We start from the raw sequence: 23,863 nt of genomic DNA, 5'->3' as shown, positions 1-23,863 counted from the left end.
TTTAATTCTAAATGTGAGATCAGAGAACATTTTTCTCACATACACACAAAGGCACAAAGCAGCATGCATACCCTTGAACAAAGATACCAGATAGGGTGACAGCTTGGAGTTACCATCTCGAGGTAAAAAATACATGAGTACATATATATAGCAATAAACAGAAAAGCATGTATCTTTTACATATGTGCATATACACACAAACATTTTCTGTATTGCTGCACATACATTCTGAAACTACTGTCATTGTGGTATGTCATTAAGTTATCATGAACTTTGAGAACACATCAATTCTTCTACACATCTTCATTTGTGGCATTCATTTTCTTCACTGCATCCAGAAGTTTCTGATGTCACACTTTCCTTCATACTCTATTACCTCTTCTTCTCTCCAACCCCTTCCCAAAGGCTGAATTTAAAAATTATTATAAATTTATCTTTAAATGCAGCTGAAAAGTCAGTGGAGGATGAATTTGGTATCCCCTTAACTTATATGCGTTTTTATAAAAAAGTGATCCGGGTAGGATCACTGGGTCAGTGATAAAAACCTGCAGGTACTCAGGAGTAGAACATAGTTCTGAAATAAATAGGAAGGCAGGAAATGAAAGGATCTATTTTTTAACAGTCAACATTGATCCCTGCAACAAGGGGGAAGATGCTGAGATACAATTTCAGTTCTTTATTTATGTGGTCAGTCTAATAGAGTCAGTTTTTAAAAGGAAAAACTAGAAAATACAATTTATCTCCACAGCAGCATAACCATTAAAGATTTTAATGTCATAGAGCTGAGTCAGCACTTGAGTGTGGCTGAAGAGAGGAACCAAGAGTTTACCATCAGAGCCATGCAAGAATCTGTTTTGGATCAGGCCACACCCCTGTACCTACTCTGAAAAGCAATCTAACTTACCCAATGCAGCAGCTGAATCTTAAGAAGGAAAGGCTGATGTGTAACATGCTGATTATAACAATTCCTCACAGGAATAGCAAAGAGCTGCTAGGGGTCATGAACTTCATGTCATCCTAGCACCAAAGGAAACTGCTCCTAATAGTGACTGTCTCAGGCTTTCTCACTCAGAAAGAAAAGCTCAACGTGCTACTTAATTTTAACAACGTGGTTCATGCATCTGTGCTGATTGACATAATTACTATTTGCTGCATCCTCTTTTCAACCTCACAGGGAAGCCAGAATCCATTCTTGTGTATTGTGAGATGTCACATTTCTGTTTAACCCCTGAGCCCAACTCCTCTTTGCGTGTCCTGATCAGTCTTGATGTGGAGGTACCAGAGAACCAATTTCATGCTTGTGACATACTCACTGCTAAAAGTTGATGCCTTCCATCCACTCAGCTTCCTTATTTCAAGAAATTGGGCTTTATGTACCAGAAATTGGATATTATTAAAACTTTCTCCATTACATCAGAAGCACTTCAGTACCAAGTACTCTCTTCCTGTTACTTATTTGCCACAGTTATGACCACCACGGTGTCCCTTCTGTGTTGGGGAAGTTCTCTGTCCTTCACAGGCACACCTGCCAATTTTTAGAGCTGTGCAATATTAATAATGCACTTGAGACCACCAAGGGAACAGATAAATAAACCAGCTGAGGAGACTGTCCTCTAGCTGTACCACACCTCAGGGGGACAAAGATCCCATCATTCAGCAGCTGACCTGGGAGACAGATTCTCAGGACCCCTAAGTGCAGCACCAAACATCACCATTACCATTTGGGCAGCATTTTTTGTTCCCAGTCCTTAATAAACAAAAATGTTCTGTTCTACAGTGCCATTTCCCAGTCCCACCCAGCCCCACCAGTCAGACCTCTAGTCTCCAAGCCATGAAAAATAATTCACTAAGGAACTCACAGTTATATATTAAAACAAAAAATTAGAAGAGGCTGGCGAGGACACAAACAGAGTGCCAAAAAATACCATCTAGCCACCTATTTTCATTGCAAAAGTCAGTTTCCTCCCAAGGGAACATGAAAACCATCCAAACAGAAGCTGCAATAACCTGGTAAAATCCCCAGTGAGGGGAGACATCTGCTTTCCATTGTGCACACACTAGTAACTTCTGCACTTCTACTGCTGCTTAGATGCATGTGTCCTTGTTCAAAAAAGAATTATGACCCTTAACCTAATTTACACAAGAATGGAGGTCAAATTGCTTCACCTGTGGGTATCTACTTATTGCACACTTTTTCTGACAGAACTTCTATCCCTTATCAGGGAAACACAAAGGAGAGCTACTAAGGGAAAGGCTTCAGATGTTCACAAGACAGCAAAGATTGCAATGAGATCTCTCAAAGCAGATAAAGAGAGTCTATCCAAAGCCTTAGACTGCATTTTTTCAGCCTCTTTTCCTAGCATTTGCATGTAAGAAGACTTCAACAAATTCAAGTAGTAAAGACTAAAAAATCCAAATATATGCAAATACATGAAGAGTACTGAAAAAGCAGGTTTTGGTGTGGAGTTTGGGTTTGGTTGGTTTGGTTTTGGGCGGTTGTTGGGTTTTTCTTTGAGTATTACAAGCACCTGTCCATTAGCCACCTCTAGTGACAGCTCTTGCCAAGACAGCATGCTGGTGCACTGCTGCTGCAGCACCCAGTGCCTGTCAGATTTCTTTCATGACTGCAGTAAAGTGTCGCTTCCCATCTAAATACAACATGGACTCTGAAATAAAGTGGAGAAAAGAGAGAATCACATTAGTACCTTAGTAGCAATACTGGGCAACTACAACTAAACAGACTGGCAAAAGGAAGAAGTAATCCACACTGTCATCAAAGCATAAAATCTATGTGGTTTGCCATGAAATCCTGTTGAATTATTTAAATGCCAATAGTTCATCTATTAAAATAACCAGTGTTCCAAGAGAAACAAATTAATCTTTTTTTACAGAATTATGACAACATATTAATGGGATACTTGCCTCCATATGTCTTAGGTACAACTTGTGGGACCTCATTTTCTGATATAAATGTAAAATGGAAAATATTGGTAGTATGGTGCTCCCTAGTATTTGCATTGTAAACTTCACTGTGTACTCGAATTTGGATGTATTTTTTTTCCGTGTAACAGACCTACACAGTTAAAACAAGAGTTAGAGATTGTAATTAATCACCAGTGCTGAAAACTGTAACAGATTTCATTACACCATTTAACAAGAAAAGTCACACACTCTCATAACACATCATCATTATCTCTTAAAACATAGTGCATTATCAGTGAGCAATACTGGTGACAGCAAAGACAAAATCTGCTCCTTTTCAAAAGGAAATCAACTCCTACCTGTCCAGAAAGCAGTAGTAAGGATCCAACTTCTACTGGCTTCTGAAACATGATATCATCAACAGATACGATAAAGGGTCTGGAACCCCTGAGGAAACAAAAGAGAAACTTCTTTTCAAGAATAAAAGGGATGTTTGCAAAAATTTAAAATATCTACTTGTCAGCATTTTAATGAAGGTTACTAGAGAATAAATCTCTTAAACAGAGGCTAAAGGAAGTGTAAGGAGTTATGTCATCACTGGAGGAAATCTCTCACACCAATAAAGTACACACTTTCTAAGGATACATTACTGAACCATTATTGTATCTTATGACTTACACTTGCTGGACAATCTTCAAACCATCATTGCTCAGGCATAAGTTTTTCAAGCACTGACACAAACCACTTAACCTTATATCAGGCTTTGCATACCCCATTAAACTTATACATAGACCTTTGCTGGGTGATGACTTCAGTCACACTTCCTAAGCTCAAGCAGTTAACAGAAGAAGTTTAGAACCCACTCCTCTTGTGTACTGAATGCAAAGATGTAATATTTATTTAATAGAATAAATATGTTATATGGTTGAAAAGTCCATCTCAATAGCTTGGTAAGATAAAAGAAAACAGAAAATTGATGTATTTTTTATCTTGACAAGTAATGCTTAAAACCCAAGCTCCAAGGAGCAAAATGCCAATCTCTTTGTAAATATGACAGATGCTCCAAGTAAAGCAGCACTGCGCACTAATAGTGCACGACTCCACCAGACACCTAAGTTTCTTCAGCTCAGATTGTCATTAGGTTGGTTAGCCTGGGTTCCCAACCTCTGTGTATGAGCAAAATGCTCTGGATTATATAAATATTTCACATCCACAACTCACCCATAGCTGCAAGCAGTCGCCCATCCCAGTTCATATGCCTTTCTCATGAGAAAACCCCCAAAGATCCTATTGAAGATGTTCCGTTCCTGCACAAAGAAACAAATACCAAATTCTTTTCAATGCCTTGTGTTGAAGTCTGCACTTCAGTTCACAGTATTTAACAGAAGTCCCAACACCTGAATATATAAAAAGCACTACTGAAATATGTATGCAAAGTTCAAAATGCCCAAGGCAACTTTACTTAATAGGAGCTCATCTGACTAATGTGACAGCATAAGATAACAATTCAAAATTGTATCAGCAACCAAAGGCCAAACTTTTTGCAAACACTTTGCAAAGGAATTTCTTTACACAGAATGAACAGTCTGATAAGAAAACAAGGTCATTAAAAATCCATTTTGCAGGGGCAATCCAACCAAATAACAAAAAAGAAACTAGGCTCTAAATTTCAAGGACTGCAGAAGCCAAACAAAATAACAGTTTGATTAATTTTAGAATAAAAATCAAAGTCATAGAATGGTTTGGGTTGGAAGGGATCTTAAAGACATCTAGTTCCAATCTCCCTACCATAAGGGACACCTTGCACTAGACCAGGTTGCTCAGAGCCCCACCCAATCTGGCTCTGAACATTTCCCAAGATGGGGCATCCACAAATTCTCTGGGCAACCTGTTCCAGAGCCTTACCACAATCACAGTAAAAATTTCTTCCTAATACCTATTCTGAACCTCTCCTCTTTCAGTTTAAAGCCATTACTCCTTGTTCTTTCACTGTGCCCCTCTAAAAATTCTCTCTCAAAGTTACTTCTTAAGTAACTTTCTGTAATTCATTAATATTTTTCAAAATACCTCAGGATGGCAAATCTCCAGGCTTTTTAGCTTTGCATCTTCAATCCACACTGAATTGGGTGGTAATTTACGACTCCGGAAACTCACTGTCCTTTGGAAGAGACAATAAACTTTACAGTCCACAGAAATAGCAGAATTCAGCACACCAAAAAAGCAGAAATAGCAAATGCAGAGACATACTTTAAAAACCCACAAAAATATAGAACACCAAAATAAACCCAAAACAGAAATGGTATCACTAAACACTGTTCCAGCTGACCTTGAAGCCTTATCTAAAGATGTCCTTTGATTTGTTACTGCAATAAACTTATGCTCCTGATCTTTCAAAAACTTCTGCTAATGTGCAAGTTCATGTGAATGAAGAGGCTTGAGAAAGGTACATGAAAGAAAAGATGAATCACAACCACAAAGTGCACACTTTGTCAGAAAAGCCTTGCTCTGTTTTTTAAGTCATAATAGGAAATAAAAGCACACAGTGAGCTAAAGGAATAATTCAACATCAAACAGTTTTTGAAGTTTTCAAACCCAGACAGAAGTACAACCACTAATTTTAAGAGAAAGCAGGTCTGCCTTTGGTAAACAGCTTTAAAAATAACAATTGTATAGGCTAATAAGTTAAAGAAATGCTAAATTATAGTAAATACAACACTGCACTAATGTAATTAAACATTGTTCTATCACTGTTGGCATCAGATGACTTCACACCAAGATCAAGTATAAGAAAAGCATGCTAACAACTCCCTCAAATAATGTTGTCAGGTACTGTATTTAAAACACATTGCAAGGTTATTTGGTTAAAAGGTGACCAGTTCCTGCCCTCACAGTTTTTTAATTAGATAGCATGGCAGAAAACTGATTGTGCAAGTCATGAGTGCAAAACCATTCAATTCTCTTATCTGCTTAAACATTATTAACATTTTTCCTCAAAATTATTCCTAACAGCTTGTTTAGAACAACAGAAGACTGCTCTAAGAGCTGCAGATGTCATATTAAAGTTTGTACCCGCATTTCAAATAAATTGCCACAGAATTTAAATGTGCATTTATTCCAGACTACTCTGTTATGAGGGCCCACTCAAATATCTCTTTCACAAGATGTCAGTTCTCCTTCACCCCTCCCCTTCTTGCCTTGAGTCCAGTGTATTAAGGAATATGTCATGCACAATGTTTCTTTCTTCTGCAGTGGGAGCCATTTTCAGTAAGGAAGCAGTGCTGAATTCAATCCTCTTCAACTTGTTCACTGAATATTAAATTAAAAAAAAAAAAAAGAAAAACCTAAAAACACCATAGTGTTAAAGTTCAAAGAAAAAAACCAAATAATGGCTCTGAAGATTTTAACCTGAAATCAACCATCTTTCCATTTATTTTTCCTTTTCCCCCATAAGTTAAAAGCTGTAACTTCATGGTGCTATAGATCCAAAGAGAAATTTGGCTCCAAAGAGAATTTTGACTGCAGTGAAATAAAAATAAAGCAGAAGTTCACTAATACCTCACCAATGTGACGAAGAACTTCTACACATATTTTATGACACCCATACACTGTTCCTACAGAAAACTTGAGTATTGCCCTCAAAGTACAGGACATATCTAACAAGAAACCCTACAGAACAATCAGCTTCAGGTTTTGCCAATGGCACAAAATGAAAGTTTACAACACAACTCATTACCATAGGCTGCAGTGATTGAAATTTTAGCTTAAAAGATCTTCTGTCCAGTTTATTCAGTCTTCACTGTTTTCCTAATTCTCCACTTTAAAACCCCAGCATGAAACAAATGGGGATGGCACTACATGCTCCTTCCCCTGCTCTCCCACTTTTTTCTTCCTGAGTTTCTTTACAAAAGGAACATGGGGACCCAGACAGGTGAGGAGCTCTGATGTCCTGCAGGCCCACCACAGGGTAATCAGTTGGCCAGAGTATTAGGAGCCCCTGAGCTGCACTCAGATCCAAAGCAGGGGGAGCATCTTGCCAAAGGAGAAGTCCAGAGGGTGTGCAGAGCACATCAGGAGTGTCTGTCAGTTTAGCCAAAAAGTTTCCAAGCATGTGTTAGCAGGCTTTTCAATTCTCTTACTCTACTGACACAAATGAGACAGAACAAAAATTTGATTTTAAACAAATTAGGAACATTTCTAAGTAGCAAAACTCCTGAACTTTTCTTCCTCACAGCTATTAAGTTGAAACTGAGGCAGATGTACATACTACCAGGAAATATGACATACATTCCCCTTGCTTGAAGATTTCTTCCTCCTCTGGGCTCTCAGGAATGAGTGGATTAACAAATGCTGGCCTATGGACAGGAAGTTTTTTTTAAGTTACAAATTTTACAAGAATTTGTCCCATAAATACACTGTAAGAGTCTTACATTTCTGCTTACATACACAGTACAAGATGAAATTACATACTTCAGGTTATATCATAAAAATAAATATGGCTGCCAACAGAATATCACATTAGCTTTAACTCTGAAGAGGCAGTTAAGTGATCCAACCACTACCTATTGCAATCAGGAAAGAGAAAGTGACACATCTATGGTTCTTAAGAAGCTACAATTGTACTCATAAATTATAATGAAAATTGTTCAAGAATAAAGCTTCAGAAACTCAGCTAATGAAACAGGATGACCTAGAATAGTCTAAACCAAAACTTGACTGGTACCATTCCTTCTGGAATAGAAGAAGCACAGTGCTGTAGCCAGCAAGTGTTTTTATAATCTACAGGCTTCCTTGACAGCCTTATCAACAGCCAAAAGCTGTTTACCACATGTACCACTTATCAAAGATTATGAAATGCCTTGAGCACAACATTTCTATGTTTATTCTACTGCACAAATAAGTTTACTTTAACCTAATTATATAACATTTAATTATTTGCACAAGTAAAGACAAACACTTATTTTCAAGAGCTGTTCTTCCCCATAGTTTCTAATTATTATTTTTTAACTTTTAACATTTATAGAAATGCTGAGAACAACATACATATACATACATGCACACACACACACCAAGAGACCTGCTGAACAATTCACCTCTACCCCCTTTACTTGGGCTGGCAAAAAAGAGGCAGAGTGGTGCTTTTTTCTTAGAACAAACTGGTTTGCTAAACCTCTGGATTTTAGACATCCACCAGCTCCTTCTCCATCACAGAGCTCATTGCCCTTCAGCTCAGCACACATCTACATCAGCTCTCCTGGCCAAGCCCCAAGCTGCGGAGGTACAAGTTTCCCAAAGCCACACAATACCGTTTCTGTGGAACTACAGCCAAGCTAACATATCCTGTACCTCTCTGAAGGGTTTTGACCTCACATAAACACCCTCCTTATATGGACAGAACGCTTCCAAAACACAGCTGGCCTGTGGCCAGCTAGCTTGTACAACAGCCAAGGAAGTTTGCATCTATCTGCACAAGTCCATGTAGGCTTGTCCTCAGTCAATCTGCTACTGTGTAATTACATCAGGTTTGATGTCATTATTTTGAAAAATTAGTCTTTAAAATGGGAACCATAATATAATTTGTTTTCCTAATGTATAGTATATTCACTGGTTCTAGAAAAAATCTGAAGGGGAAAAAAAACCTATCAAGTAAAACCTCTTCATTAAACACATCTTTGTTAAATACAAGAAATTATTTAAACTAATTAGAAACAGAGAAAGGTTTATTACTTGGGCAGCTATATAGGAAAGAGGTAAGAATTACAGCCAATTTTTCTGATGGTAGAGTCGCAAACCTAAAGGGCAACTGAGCAGCCTTTTATTCTAATAGCTAAGGAATTATAGAGCAAGTAAAACCATAAAAATAACAAAATAAATGTCTGGGATTTTTTAATTTTATGTGGGAATACTTACCAGTTTCATTTTAGCTACACAAGCAAGTTTTAACCTGAATTATTCTGATTACACCTATTAAGTGTCTATTAGGGAATTAATGGTATTAATCACTCAAAGACTATTTAATCACTGAAACTCAATCATTAATTCAAACAGCTACTAGAATGCAGGTGGGTTTCTGGCAGACTCATTCACCTATGTGTGCATTGAGACCAGTCACTCACACAAAAAAATCAGTTTAAAAAAAAAAGGGTCAGATCCCAAGACTACCAGCAATTCCGGGTATCATGACTGCTAAAGTCTGAAGTTTGTCACAGTAAAGTTAACACTTGCCAGCAGAAAGCATCAACTATGTGGTTTATTTACCACCTACATTTTATGGCTTCTACACATACAGAGCAAGCTGACATGTTTGCCATTTTCAGCACAGCAGAAGTCAGAAAACTTTTCCTGTCCTACAAAGTACCGTTTATTCTCTGGGTCCCGGGCCACCATGACAAAGGTTGCATCTAACACAGGGCTGTAATCACCATCATGTAGCTAAAAGAGACAGGGAAAAATACATTACTGAACTCTAAAATTGGAAATGTGCTTAGCAAGCTATTTAGTTGACATAAACTATTCAATCAATTCTGCTGGCTTTCACATTCTGTCATTCCTTCCAACACCTCTCACAATCGGTCAAAGATAAGGAAATAATTAAAACTTTCATTTCTGGAATTCTGCAATGTAAATATTTACCAGGAAAGCTTATTAAAAACTTTGAGCAGGGAGGAGAGGAAATCAACACAGTCATTGTAGAAGGACCCACTTAACCTTTATTCTGAGAAATGCCATAGCTCTTTTTTTTAATATATACCACTAACTGCCACTAATGCCAGCACTGTAAGGAGTTCAGAACAAAAAGGTGTAACATTAGCTTCTACATCAGAGACTTTACTTAAGGAGAACAAATGAATTTTAAAAATCTACCTGTTTACCTGAATTATCATAGAATCACAGAATGATTTGGGTTTGAAGTAACCTTAAAGGCATCCTGTTCCAATCCCCCTGCCATGGGCAGGGACACCTTCCAAGATCAGATGGCTCAAAGCCTCATCCAACCCAGCCTTGAACACTTCCAGGTATGGGGCATCTCTACTTCTCTGGGCAACCTGTTCCAGTACTTCACTATCCTCACAGTAAATAATTTCTTCCCATTATCTCATCTAAACCCAGTCTCTCAGTCTGAAGCCATCCCCCCTTGTCCTGTCACTATATGCTCTTGTAAATTCCCCCTGACACACCTCATGCCTGTTGTAAGATGCAGAGAAGTCACAGGAACTAACCTGCAGCATGTGCATCCTCACTTCCATGGAGGTCTTCCCGACCCAAGAAACACTGCCTGTGAATTTGATGTCACAGTCTGGATGTATAATCTTCTGGCACAAATCTACAAGACAAACATTAGGGGTTACTGGAGACAGATCACTCACAACTAATACTAGGCAGGCCAGATTTCCTAGGAGCTTTATGTGATCTGAAAATGGCAACACACACAAAGACAACCCAGAAAAGACAGCTGTTGCAAGGGACCACACTGCTTGTCTGCAGTTTCTGCCTCTGCAGACTTCTGAAGCCAGAACAGGAGTAGGAAGCAGGCACAGAGGTGGACAGCAGACCCAAGGGAGTGTTCAGCAGAACAGGCAACACAAGCAAGGTCCAACTCACCATAACAGACACTTTTCAATAATGAAGCTAAGAATCTGCACACCAAAAAAAAACTAAACACAAAAGTGCAGGAACCATGTAAGCTGCATTTTGAAGGGAAATGACATAAAATGCTGAAAAGCATCTACAGAAGCCTCTTCCCACCTCTTGTCAACAAAAGCCAGAAAACTTCAAAGCTAAAACAAGATGAAGCAATATAAAGAGGAATGAAAAAGGTGTCCTCAATAGCAACCATGGGAAGGTAGTAGCTGATGAAAGAGTAAGACAAGCAGATGAAACAATTGTATTTACTAAATTGCCACTTACTGATTTTATCCACCAGAGCTGTAACTATGGATAAAGGAGACCTTTGCTGCATTTCCTGCTTGGTGTGAGTGTAGCAAATAAGAACTGTGAAGAGATCAAAAATGGAGCCACCTCTTTAACAAAAACTTAAGTGGAGCAGATCAAAGTCATCTTTGCAAAGCATAAGAGGTACCTGGAAAACATAAACTAAAGTATCCTACTAGAGGAGACCAGAGCTTCCTCATCTTCATGTATGTAACACATGGGTTAACTATAAAAAAAACAGCAGCAGCTATCACAGTTTTATGCATATTTACTTACTACAAAGATAAATTTAACTAAATATTTTAAACCAGCTCATCACTTGACTTCCAATCCCACACATTCTCTTTGCTCTACCTCTGCAGCTCCCTTTCTCAGACTCTTCCTAGATTCTATTTTGATTTCATGAAGGCTGTCCAAGGATACATGCTATCTGAGGACTTTTTATAGACTGATTCCTTTAAAGAGGTGAAGATTAAATAAACTGTGCCTTACAGGCACAAAACCATAGTCAGAGGTATTTATCACACTACAATTACTACCAGCCAAACCACTATTTAAACTAATTAGCTTTGTTCATAAGAGCACATCCAAGTAAACAGACTCCTTGGAGTAATTCAAGGCTGCAAAGATACAGTTTTTTCCTAGTGTTCATGTAATTTTCACTCAATACAGATCTTCATTATCAGAAGTACCTGTCTTGTACTTAGTGAGATAAGAGAGAAGCAATCCCATATGGACCATACACCTCGGAGCTGGACTTAATGATCCTTGTGGGGCCCTCCCAAACCAGAATATTCTGTGATCTGTGATCTCGATCCTTCCAAGTAATCGAATCTGAAGATCTCGATCCTTCCAAGTAATCTAAGATTTTTTTTTTCCCTATGTTTACTGAAGTCATAATTCTAAAACCTGTTAAGCCTATCAATTTATTGTATCAATATGACCACCCTGAATATTGTTTAACTGGGACAGAATCTTGATTAACACAAACCAATACATCCCCAAAACAATACATCCCCAGTGGAACTGACTGAAGCCCAATATGACTGCAAAGTATAGACATTCTGTGCTGTCACAGGAAAAAAAATAGATCTTCACAGATTTCTGGGGAAATTAAACAAGGCACAGAATGTAAAACAGGCTCATCTCATCTAACAATGCAAGGTAGCCAACAGTTTGAAGTCTCCTTTTCTAACTCAGGTACTGAAACCACGAAGAAATATCAGTCATGCAGCTATTTCATCAATCCTCAATAAGCACACATACATACATACATTCATTCTATTCATTCATTCATTCATTCATTTCTTTCTCTGCCTTCGTCAATTATGTCCATCTGGACTCTCAGAAGGAACAGAAAAAAGATGTTCTATTCACAACTTCCCCTTAATAAGTACTTAATTCTTTGTCCAAAACCTCTGTCAAAAAGTTCCCAACCAGCTATGGAACTAGGATGAAGGAGGAAGTCACCTGGTGATATTTTAAGAAAAAGTATCTCACAGTTCTATTAACAACCTCACACTATTACACAAAAGAAAAAGATGGTGAACTTTTCAAGACCACAAATAAATAAAAAGGAGGGAAAAAAATAAGAACACTAGCTTATTAAATACTTGAGTTGCTTTTACCCTTAACAACAATTTGCAGAACCCAAGAACACACACCAATTATTTTTAATTTCTTCTCAATGGATACATTACATTCTTTCCGGATTACACTCTCTTCTCCCCAAAAGGAATATAAAGATATTTGCATCTCATTATCTGTTGGTGTTTGTGGCAATTTTGGTTGAGATTTTTTTTTACAATTAAAAAAAATCATAAGTTTTCATTTTCAATATGCACTCTGCAAATTTTCTCTGAGTTCACACTGAAAATGCAAATTCATAATTTAGGATCACTTTTCAGTAAATTATTTTTGTAGCTGGTTCTTTAAAAATATGACAGAGGCAGGAAGCCAAACAATTTTGCTTCCATCTGTTCTTTATCATCCTTCCTTCTCCTTCACTACCTGTGTCTTCTTTTTTCCTTCCCTTCTGAGATGACAGAATTATGGATTTCCCTCCAAGTTCGTACTGTGTCACACCAACCAGTGTTCAGCAGTAATCAAACTCACTTAATGCAGCCTTTACAAGGGCATAGGTACATACCTCCTAAACTGTCAAGATCTTCAAGTATCCTTCCAAACCTGCAATATAGGAGGTTGACAATTAAATACATACATGGCAAACAAAAGTTAACGGTTTCCTGTAGGTGTAACATGATTGCTTTGTTACCTCACGCTGTTGTGTACATTCAGGTATTTTTCTCTTATTTCAGGCTGACTTCCTAGAGGCAGAATAACTTCCAAGTAGCTATCCTTCATTCTCCTAGGAGGGAGATCTTCCTGCCGTTTTGCCAGTAAAGTATGGAGAGCTTTTCTTTCTTGCATTGCTTGCACATGATCCCTGGTAAGAAAAAAACCTTTATTCTGAAGTATAACAAGAGAACTGAAACCCTAACTAAAAGATGGCACATCAATGATTATTGAAGTTAAAACCAAAAAGTAGTAGATATAGCAAGACACAGTGAGTGTGCCTTGAAAAGAAAGTGAAATGCACAGAATGAGAGATGTTAAGCAAGACTACTACAGAAATCTTTTAAATTGTTTGTGTACAAGTGGCAAGCACATACTTCACACTAATGAGATGAACAAAATGCATCTAATTCTGAATACTACCAAAAACATTCCCCTTGAAAAGAACAGATCACACATAATTTAGCCTATGAGGTTTTGTGCATATTCATGTCTTCCAGAGCTACAAAACCACACATCTTCCACACTGCCAATTTTAAAGGACCGACCTTCAATTTACAATCTCTCCCAAGAGGTAAGGTAGATGCACAGTGGTGGCTAGCACTAATGACAAGAGAACTAATCTGCTAAGACTTGTCATCATCCACAGGTGAGTTCAGTTCTAAAAACTGAGCCTTTGCAGCATTGTTCTAGGAGCAAGCTAAAAGACAAAGAAAATGAATCTACTTTTCTTTCTCTCTTCCTACACAGCCATCTTAAAATTATAGAAAGTTACAGAAAGAAACAATACAGAAAAGAGAGAACAATTCCCTCAGAGTTGCTTTTCCAGTGCCACCAAGTCAGAGGGGCTGCAACTCTCACAATGGAGAAGGGGCCAGCCTACTGTCACTTCTTTCCAATCTACCACATTGATTCCTTGCACATGTATCTACAAGATGTAACAGTCTTGCCCAACATGCTCTCTTACCTGTTCCAAAGTTCCCTCCCCTTAAAAGCCAACCTCACTGAATAAAGCAAGTACTTCATAACATCTAGAATCAATATCCATCTATTAAAAACCTCAGGGTTAAACATGCTATAGTTCTGGTATAAAGCCAAGCAGTAAGCAAAAATATGGATCCATTTCATGGAGCAAGAGAATGCATAAAACATGAAGCAACCAAACTTAATGGTAAATTTCTGGATGCGTGCCATTGCTTCAAGTGGTGTTTGCTGATTTGCTGAGATTTCAGTGACATTGTGTTTAACAAAACAAATTTAAAAAAAAAAAAAAAGAAGAAATAAAGAAGACAACAGAAAACCTTTTCACCAAAAGGAAATTTTGTCTCAAGGTTTGACTTTGGATGAATTCTGGGCATTAGCCACTTAATATGAAGGCTTACTTGGCTGAGTATTACTTCAGAAAGTCAATTTTCAACATAAATATACAACCTCTCTTCTGTTTAATATGCTTCAGGGAAATGCAGATAATCCATGATCAAAGAGAGTGAAAGTCAAGTAGAAAACTTCAGTTAGTTTCATTTGTTTGTTTGTTTTAAACATGAGATGTGGTTTACCTCATCTGGGAAACATGATTGCCATGCAGTTTACCAGAAACACAAAGATAACAGCCTCCTGCAGAGGGTTAATGTTTAAAGTTATGCCACTAAACAAATGTGGAATATTACTGGATGACTTAAGAAAGATGCAAGGTCCAAGATAATGCATCTTAATGCTTTTTAAGAAAGTTTTTTCCAAGTTCTTTCAGTGAAAGGCTTAAAAGAAATTATTCAGAAAGTAAAACAGAAATTTGTCTACAAACATAAAGAAGCCTAACAATAACAATTTAATTATATTCTGCTTTCACCAGCTCCATCCTGGCTCCTCTGAGGTTAGCAGCAGAATTCTTCTTGACTTCCACTTCAGAATATGTTCTTCAATATGCAGAAGTATTAGGCTCAGTGCAGTAACATTTTTCAACAGACAAATACTGTTACACACTGCAGTACTAATCATACAGTAACAATAAATCATCTTAATATTAACTAGCACCTCCCCTAAACATTCTGAGGAATGTTTATATATTTCTGAAATAACCACAATTCCATCTAGACTATATTGAACAATGAACAGATGAATAGTTTTAACTACAAGTACAAAAGCAGAATAAACACATAAGCAAGATACTTCTTTTTCATAACAAATACAAAAGGTCACTGGCCTTTACAAGAGAAATGACAAACCAAAGTCTCCCTTTAGCAAAATCAATGGTTAAAGATATGCATTCCTCCTCTCTCCCAGCATTCCAGATATGTGTACATCAGTCCTTCCCCAGCTCCCTTTTCAGGACCCCTATCAAGCTGTTCCTCAGATTTGTCCTCTTTAGTCATTCTGTGGCCTAACTCAGTAAAATCCCCAGCTGTTCAGTATCCACATGTATCAATTCTTTGTCACTCTATTTTTAAAGTGGGCTCTCACAGGCTATCCACGTCCACCAAAGCTCTCTGTATTTAACCTGTCATTCTCAAGCACTCCCATCTGTGGTCTCCCTGGCTTTACTTCTTCATGGTAGCCAAAGGATTCATTAATCTGCAAACCATTTCTGCTGTATTTTGTACAGCACAAGACAAGCATCAGTCTAAGAACCCCTGCTGTGGTGATCCTGGCTTCAGACTGCTCTCCCTCCAGGATGGGAGCAGTGGGGGAAAAAAATAGATGGAAGATCAGACTTGACCAGAGCCCTCTAAAATCTTGATTTTTGAATGGCATTTCCATATGGCATCACTCCTCCTCAGCCATTTAGAGATGTGGGAAAGGCTTTTTCATAAACAATTTCTAGAGCCCTTTCTAGCTGACTTGATGAAAAGTTCAACCCCCCTCATACTTAGCTACTACTCTTACTAAGCAAAAATCAGGTTCCCAGATTCAGGCATTTTTGTTTGAATGACTGAAGCTGTGTTTAAATAAACTGAGTCAGAAGGCCTGGACACATCAGACACTTCACCCAGGCACACCTCTCTTCGTTTCACTATCACTGCACAAAGTGAGAAAAAAGAGCTCAGCAAACACAGCCAAAATCAACAAAAACCATGGGATCAACCAAACTGCAATGTATAATTCCTCCAGACTGCTAAATTCACTTTTCCAGACTGTAGCAGCAGAGGGTTACAGCCAACTCTGGCTTATTCAATGTAATGGAGGGGGAGGAAAGTAACTTGAATAAAGCCAAACCAGCAATTATTTAAAGTATATGTAAATTAATCAAAAAGTAAGTTGACAAAGGAAATGCTCAAAATGCTCCTGATTAAGGAGACCCAGATCCCAAGCTGACAATTTTCCAAAAAGACACAGGTGCCATTCAGAATGCAGCCTGGTACACAGTGAACAAGCTCAGCTACCTCTGAATCCAGTGCAGGAGAAATCCACCATGCAGACAATCCACCTAGAGATAACTCAGGAGGTAACAGCAACACAGCATCGACAGCCAGACTCTACAGCTCCTAACTCCCACTGGATTTAAAGCTAGCAGGACAATCTTGTAAACGCCAAGATCAGATATTTTGTTTCTACCACAGAAATCTTAGAAATTTGTGATCCACATAGTATCAATTCAGAAGCTTTGTTTCAATTACATTTTAGTGGGATCTTTTACTTCCCCAGACAACAAGCTAGCTATTGCTAACAACCCTGAGCTCCACCTTGGTTTCACAAATGAAGTAAAATACATGTAATGCACACTGTACCTCCAGTTGGTAGATGCTCCCACTATATCCCTCAATTTGCTCCGCACTGGAAAAAAGAGAAATCAAAGCAAATCAAGCTTAGTTCTGCAAGTGATAAACATGAGGTTGCCTGGTGTTAAAGGCACAATCCTCATCCCAGAACAAGAAAATTAAGTAAATTCATGCAAATAGCAGCCCAGAAATGAAAGTTTGGCCAGATTCACTGCTGCTGTTAGTAGGCATATCACAGTAATGGGCTGAGTAACATGATGCCATAGCTTATTGCATATAGTCAACAAAGAGTGTTTGTTAGTGCAATCACCTCCAGTGCTAATTAACAGTTGAAAGACAGCATGGATCAATATTAGATTGGGGGACTTTGATGTGAAAATATTAAGCCTAAACACAAACTGTGGAGATAACAAATCAGAAAGTCATAAAAGAACATAAAAGGGAAGAGTGCAGCTGGGAAATGGAATGAGGAGAATACCAATTAAATAATCCCACCCACGAAGGCAGGCAGTATCAGCGGACTGGTTCTTGCCAGCAAGGTTTCATAGTCCAGCTTTTTAGCAGTCTGAAAGAACACAGTGTTAAGATACTGAAGTCAGGCCTGCACAATTTATTCTGGCCCTGTTTGTACTCTCAGAGTTAATAGTAGTTCTGCACAAGTTCTTCCTAAATGTCAAGAATAATGTACATAAGCATCTTCTCTACTCTTTCTCAGATGAGATTATTAAGTGTGTCAAGGTCCCATCAAATTTCCCAAACTACTCCATGGCTGGTGAATGTTGGCTATTTGGAAAGATCTGAAAACAAGCAGCAACAATTCCCAAGCTCAGAAGAGAAGTCGAGAATTGTATAGAAGAGATCCCTTGCTTATATACAAAGATCTTTTATACCAGGAGGTTCAAATGTTAGGGACACATCAAGGGAGAGCAACCAAAAAATAGCAATAATTTCATGGTGAAATTGAAAGAGGCTGCTGGTGAGTCACAAGCTGATTCTTTATCAGGCTTGGCATTTATCAAACTAAATGCCTGATCAGAGTATTCACAGTGATCAGCAAGCTGGCTTATAAACCCTGGAGGAGCCCAGCTGAATTCCTAAGATTTAAATCACATTCCACTCTCTCAGCCAGATCCACTCAGCTTTGCTCCCCTCCTCCTCAGTCACTTCAGCTTCTGCCCAAGTCCCCCCACACCACCACTACTGCTACACCCCAAAGCTCCCCTTCCCTGATCCTTCCTCTGCAGCACCCTCAGCCCCTGTCCCTACACTCCCAGCCTGTTTCTGCTCTGCCTGCCTGCTAGAGAAGCACCAGCCTGAGCTAGGGGCAGGCAAGGGAATGACTGCAGCCAGCACATGGATCCAGTGACTCACCAACAGCCAGCAAACACCAGTGTCCATGCCTGACCCCAGCACCAGCTCTGGCCCCCTAACAAATCTCTGATTTGGAAGCCAATTTTCACAAAATTTGGGGAAATATATTTCTCTTTGAGACTGGTGGGTCATCTATTTTGGCTGACATAAATAAAAGGTTCTGGAAGATGAGGAAGACAAGAAGATAGGCAGACAGACAAAAAAGTAGATTGCTTAGGCCTCATTTCTTTACAAAATTAGGCTAAAAACATGCTTTGAAATTAGAAGATATCTACTACTAATTCTAATAATTAAAAAAAAAAAAAAAAAAAAAAGGAAAGAACCCGATTGAAAATCTTGAGAGTTGATTCCTTTTGGAAGCAGGGAAGGTCTGATTCCTTCTTCCCTAAGCAGCAGCAGGCTTGCTTACAGAACAGGTATTACTTTCTTGTTACTCATACTCCACCTGTGAAGCTGCCATAGCATGCATTTGATCAATACAGGGTCAGCAGAAACACTGTTACAGCTTCTAGAACACAAAACCCCAATTTTTCACCAGTGTGCAGACTGTGCTGGGATGAACAGGGAATAAACAGCACTTTCTCTTTGTTTAAACTAAATTCATCTGCCTTTTGATCTCTAATCAGGTAAAAAGCTCTGAAAAAAAATCTGGAGTCCAAACCTGAAAAAATTTATATAAGCTGTTAATCTCATTTAATACATCTGATTTCAGTTTTAGGTGTAAAAATAAATATTTTCCAGGCTGAGAACACATTAAAATTTTTATCTTGACAATAAAAGGGACAAAATGTAAAGTGTTTCTAAATGTTGTTAAGCCAAATCTAGTCCATTTTACAGTTCATAAGTACATGGTTTTTAACTTTTTCCTTTTTTTCTCCTGGGAAGACTATCCCGCTCTTCTAGATATTAGAAATTTAAGTAAGTAACCACAGAAATTTAAGTAAGAAAATTAAGCACAAAAATCTATAAACTATTTATTTTATTATCTAGCAAATGTCTTAAGTGTGCAAAACAGTTACAGAAAATGGGACCTCTCCATCATGCTCACATAGCATATTGTACAGTATCTCCTAGACTGGCATCAGTGGATCATCAATGCCACAGCAGCAGGGTCTGAGTTTATTTGCACTGTGCTATGGAAAAGGACACAAGAAGAGCAGCTGGACAAGACCACTGCATTCATCTCTACCAGTGAGATCCATGCCCCTCGTGCCGATACCTCCCCAGCTGCATCCAAGTTCAGGAAGGCCACCAGCTTTGGTACAGAGCTTTCTCTGGACTTAGGCGTAGGATGCAGATTCAAATGTCTAAAATGAAGCCAAGTACTGCAGGAACAGCCCCTGCGAGAGATTTTGTATCCCACAAGCCTCTTAGAAACATTTTATCCAGCACTGTAGACAGAGTGTGCTGACAGAGATTTAGTGCAACACCGCCACAATTAAGACCAGGCCCATTCACCAAAGGCAAAGGGGCTTTAAGCAAGGCAACAGAGAAGAATAACAGCACCTCATTTTTCATCAATGCTAAAGTAAGAAAAAACAGTAGCTGAGTAAGTTTAGTGTTATAGCAAATATTTTCATATGTACAAATTACCACAACACACCATTATTCACATGAATGGGTGACTGTCCTGTGGAGTACAAAACACAGATTAGATTAACAATGAAAAGAAACAATGCAATTTACATATACTAAGGAGTTACCTGATTATTCTACCTGCTTCAGTTCTGTTTAGGCAGATGTCCCTTAATTTTAGTAACTGCAGGCAATCTATCATTGCCTGTTTTACAGTCAGTGTCCTTTTGTTTTCAACTCAATTTATCCTTTCCTTTCAAGTCAGCTTTCCAGTTCCCTGCCCACTGACTCCGTGTGTATCTGCTTGCAGTGTAATCTCAAGTAGTTCTTCAAACTCAGGGTTACCATGTACTATTGACAAACAGTGTTAACTTTGGAAAGACTATCTGTAGCATTCTGCAGGAAGTGGGATAAGAGTTTTTTCAGAAGAAAATTCCAAAGTCCTGCTTTGTGCAGCCTTTGGGAGAGTCATGGAAGAAGTGAGTGCGTTCACAATGGGAACCCAAAATTGTGAAAAGGAAGCATATGAAAAACTAGCATGAAAAAGTATTTGGTGTTTTGTGAAAGCATGGATATCAAATTGAAGGTACAGTTTAAATAACACTAAAATAGTTTACATATCAGCAAAACTTTGAATTTGAACAATTTTGAAACAGAATCTCAAATGTTTACAGTTATTGTAGTCCACAAAATATTAGTACCCCTTGGAGTACCAGGATGACCTCACTGTTTCACTGTTTTTACTGGCCTTCTAGATGGCATCATTTCCAAATATTCAAATAAATACTCTTGGCAAGCTGCAAGTATGCAACATCATGCATCATTGCTCACTCCTTTAACCTCCTAAATTGCCATTTATTAACAACAATGAAAATAAGTTCTCTAACAAAAAATAAGCCTCATTTTCTCTTTTATTGGATAACCAGTAACTGCTGGTGTCTTCTGTTTAGAAAACAAAGGAAAAAAGAAGATCTCAGAAATAAGCAGAACTCCATGAAGGAATTACTTGTACCTGGCTCAAGCCTTTTTCTCCTGCCCTTTTCAAAGTACAAGGGATTAGAATTCAAGAAAACCTTTTTAAAAGCTTCTGAAACAGGAGCATTATGGTTTATTCCTATTAGAGCACTGAAACAGCCTTTCAACACAAAGCCCTATTGACAAGAGCAATTTCACGAGGCAATGCTGCTGATCCGATTAAAAGATTTCTACAAATGTGTGAAAATGACAGGGTTGACAGATTAAAAGTTCTGTACAGCATTATTTCCACTCAATTCCCCATTTCTTGGCCATTCTCTCCAGTCTCATTGTACCTATCTGAACTACATGGACTTTCTATCAAGACCCAAGCTGAGCAGCAGTTATCCGGCCAGAAAAGAGCCAAGCTCTGCCAAGGCTGAAGAACCAGAAGAGCCTCTAAATCTGCAGTTTCGATGATTATGGATATTTGTGCCATTCACCTCCAAACACATAGTGATTTTCTGCTGCTTCCTGAGCACTACTACTATGAGCTAACAGACAAGGGCACATTCATTATCCAAACCATACTAATACATGAAGGGACACCACCTGAAAAATAAATTCCTCAGTAACAGCATTAAATCTTCCAGAGCACAGCCATCTACCTTACCTTGAGACATGTCAAGAAGCCCTGGGGAGGCACTGGTCCCAGAAGTGAGTGTCCTAGCCAGAACAGAAGGAAGCTTCCTCATGATGCACAACCTATAGGCAGAGCAGAAGAATTTAGCGTCATTAAAAATAATCCCATTAAAATAATTTAGGATTTAATTTTGGAATTATTCTGGTGACTGAAACACCAGTCCTTATTTTCAGCTTGATTTTTACAACTAGATAATATCAGTGCAACAGTCCCAAGACAGTTGAAATTCCAACTGGCACCTTTTGTCATCCAAAAAGAAGAAAGAAAAATGCTTTACTGACAGTAATTGTTCTCTTCACTGACTATTCAGATGCACTGAGACAACCAACTTAGACTCAACACCAGCTTCTACCCTATAGCATCTTAACAGAGAGGGAGTCCATGTGCCTCCAGGAAATCATCCATGACCCTAACCATACACTCCTCCTGCACTTGGCTGGTGTACATAGCAGTGGAAGGAGGAATATATCAAAAAGGATTTCACAAAGTCTCACAAGCAGTCCCATTCAGCTAAGCCTAGTTTTCTCCCCCATGGCTTAGTGCTGCAGCAACTCAAAAAAGCCTAAAGTGCAGGATATAAACCTCTTAGCCATTAAGCAAGAAGGAACAACCATTACATTCTCTGAAACCCTTCAGAGAATGTAATCCACCCACAATTCACTAAGTGTTCTACAGGGTAACTAGCCAGCACTACTCCTCTAGGCAAGCATCTGTGGTAACACAAAAACACACAGAGGGCGTGTGAACCCCCGTAGTTCACAGCATCATCCTGACAAGGAATATGGATTGCTGGTCCTTTAATTTTCTTCCTTTGGGACTGAGGTTCCACCTCAAAAAAGGAAAGGTGGCACCAACAGAAAAGCAAGGCCATTTACACATCTCTCTCTCTCTCCCCTTCATGTATATCTACACTATCTACACTTATGTATCATGTACACACAAGCCTTCACTGTCTGCAGATACTCATGGAGGACTTAAAAGAGAAAACGGGAACACAAACACACACACACACACCAAAAAAAAAAAAAAAAAAAAAAAAAAAAAAAAATCTCTGAAGGCAGCGGAGTCCCGTATGCACAGGAATGACGTGAATGGCGATGGTGAAACGCCTCTGGGAGTGCTGCAGCCCCTGGGCTCGGTGTGTCACGGCACGGCCAGCAAACGCCTTCCCGGTACAGCCGCCGCCCGCAGGGCCCCTCACGCCCGGTGCCCAGCCCGGCCCAGGCGCCGTGCCCGAGGCCGCGCTGCCCGCGGCGCTGATCAAGCTTCGGGGTGCCCCGCCCTGGCCGCGCCCTGAGCCCCTCATGGCGGACAGTGGCGCGGCCGCGGAGAGAGAGTCGAGGCACGGCCTCTCTCCCCAGGCCCCGGCCCCGGCCCCGGCCCGCCGGGGGCACCATCTCCCCCGGCCATTGCCCACCCGCGCCGGAGGACGCGCGGGCCGCCTTACCGGGTGGGCAGCATGGTGCTCGCCGGGGCTGTCACCGCGGGGCCGCGCCTGCCCCAGCCACACGGTCCTCCCGCACCGGCGACTCGCGGCTCGCCGCGCACAGAAAGGGCTCAGGGCCGGCCGCAGCTGGAAGCCCTCGCTCCACCGGGATCCCCAGGCGGCACCGCCCGGCCCCGGCCTGCCCCGTGTCCCTGTGGCAGCGCGGCCGCTCCCCGGGGCGGAGGTTGGGGCAGGACACCGTTAGTCGTCGGGCGGGCCCGGCAGAGCGGGCGGGCCCTGCCGGGACTTGGTCTTATAAACATCGTTATTTTTTCTTTTTAATACTCCGTTTTTTCACTGTGCCGTGAGGAAGGCGGGCTGGCGGCGCTCAGCTGGGCACTGTGCCCGGAGCCTGAGGCGCGCCCCAGGAACGTGGGGAACACGGCCTCCTGCCCCGGCCCGTCACTTGGTGGCACTGCTAGGGAAGGTAACTGAGAGCCTCGGAATTTTCTAAGGAGAAGAGGCTTAAAGTCATGATGAGTGACGTTATCACCCAGAGCAATTCCCTGAAAGGAGAGTGTAGCCAGGTGGGGGTTAGCCTCTTCTCCCAGGCAACCAGCGACAGGACGGGAGGACATAGTCTTACGCTGCGCCAGGGGAGATTTAGGTTCGACATTAGGTAGAGCAATTTCTTCACGGAAAGGGTGTTTAGACTTTGGAATGGACTGCCCAGGGAGTTTGCTGGAGTCACCATCCCTAGAAGCGTTTAAGAAAAAAACTGGGTGGGGCACTCAGTGCCGCGATCCGGCTGACGCGTTCGTGTGCGGTCACAGGTTGGACTCGATGATCTCAGGTCTTTTCCAACCTAATTGATTTTGTGAAAATAGAGCTGTGTTAAATAAGCTGTGTGCTTTGCACAGGCAAATAATCAACAAGTTCAATTAATCATAATTTTTTTATTCCTGGGAGCTGGAG

General features: G+C 39.9%; 1 protein-coding gene across 4 annotated transcripts; it reads right to left on the bottom strand.

The window, feature by feature from the left end:
• On the bottom strand, positions 1-23,133 carry ACOT9 (acyl-CoA thioesterase 9). Of its 4 annotated transcripts, XM_084224838.1 has the most exons (16): positions 22,910-23,133; positions 21,433-21,524; positions 19,834-19,860; positions 16,869-16,914; positions 13,127-13,297; positions 13,001-13,038; positions 10,828-10,911; positions 10,140-10,243; positions 9,278-9,351; positions 7,207-7,274; positions 6,117-6,228; positions 4,990-5,080; positions 4,144-4,229; positions 3,282-3,369; positions 2,923-3,073; positions 1-2,666 (listed from the first exon to the last, which is right to left on the bottom strand). In XM_084224838.1, exons 1-16 carry the CDS (start codon positions 22,921-22,923, stop codon positions 2,608-2,610), a joined length of 1,305 nt encoding a protein of 434 aa, XP_084080964.1. In that variant the 5' UTR covers positions 22,924-23,133; the 3' UTR covers positions 1-2,607. The 4 variants fall into 4 exon arrangements, with proteins under 4 accessions (XP_084080964.1, XP_084080967.1, XP_084080966.1 ...); XM_084224841.1 differs by lacking the exons at positions 19,834-19,860; positions 22,910-23,133 and adding an exon at positions 17,355-17,424 and having other exon boundaries at positions 21,433-21,481; XM_084224840.1 differs by lacking the exons at positions 19,834-19,860; positions 21,433-21,524; positions 22,910-23,133 and adding an exon at positions 17,338-18,002.
• Between the last annotated feature and the right edge of the window lie 730 nt (positions 23,134-23,863).

The sequence above is a fragment of the Fringilla coelebs genome, assembly GCF_963513975.1.
Source record: "Fringilla coelebs genome assembly, chromosome: 2".
In the NCBI taxonomy this organism is placed as follows: domain Eukaryota; kingdom Metazoa; phylum Chordata; class Aves; order Passeriformes; family Fringillidae; genus Fringilla; species Fringilla coelebs.
Note: the sequence above shows the minus strand (reverse complement) of the source record. Positions and strands in the feature narration are given on the sequence as shown.

Coding starts and splice junctions, on each gene's coding strand:
- ACOT9 (XM_084224838.1), bottom strand. Junction 19,861..21,432: donor GCTTCTTGACATGTCTCAAG/GTAAGGTAGATG, acceptor TGTACTCCACAG/GACAGTCACCCATTCATGTG. Junction 6,229..7,206: donor AATCTTCAAGCAAGGGGAAT/GTATGTCATATT, acceptor TTTAATATTCAG/TGAACAAGTTGAAGAGGATT.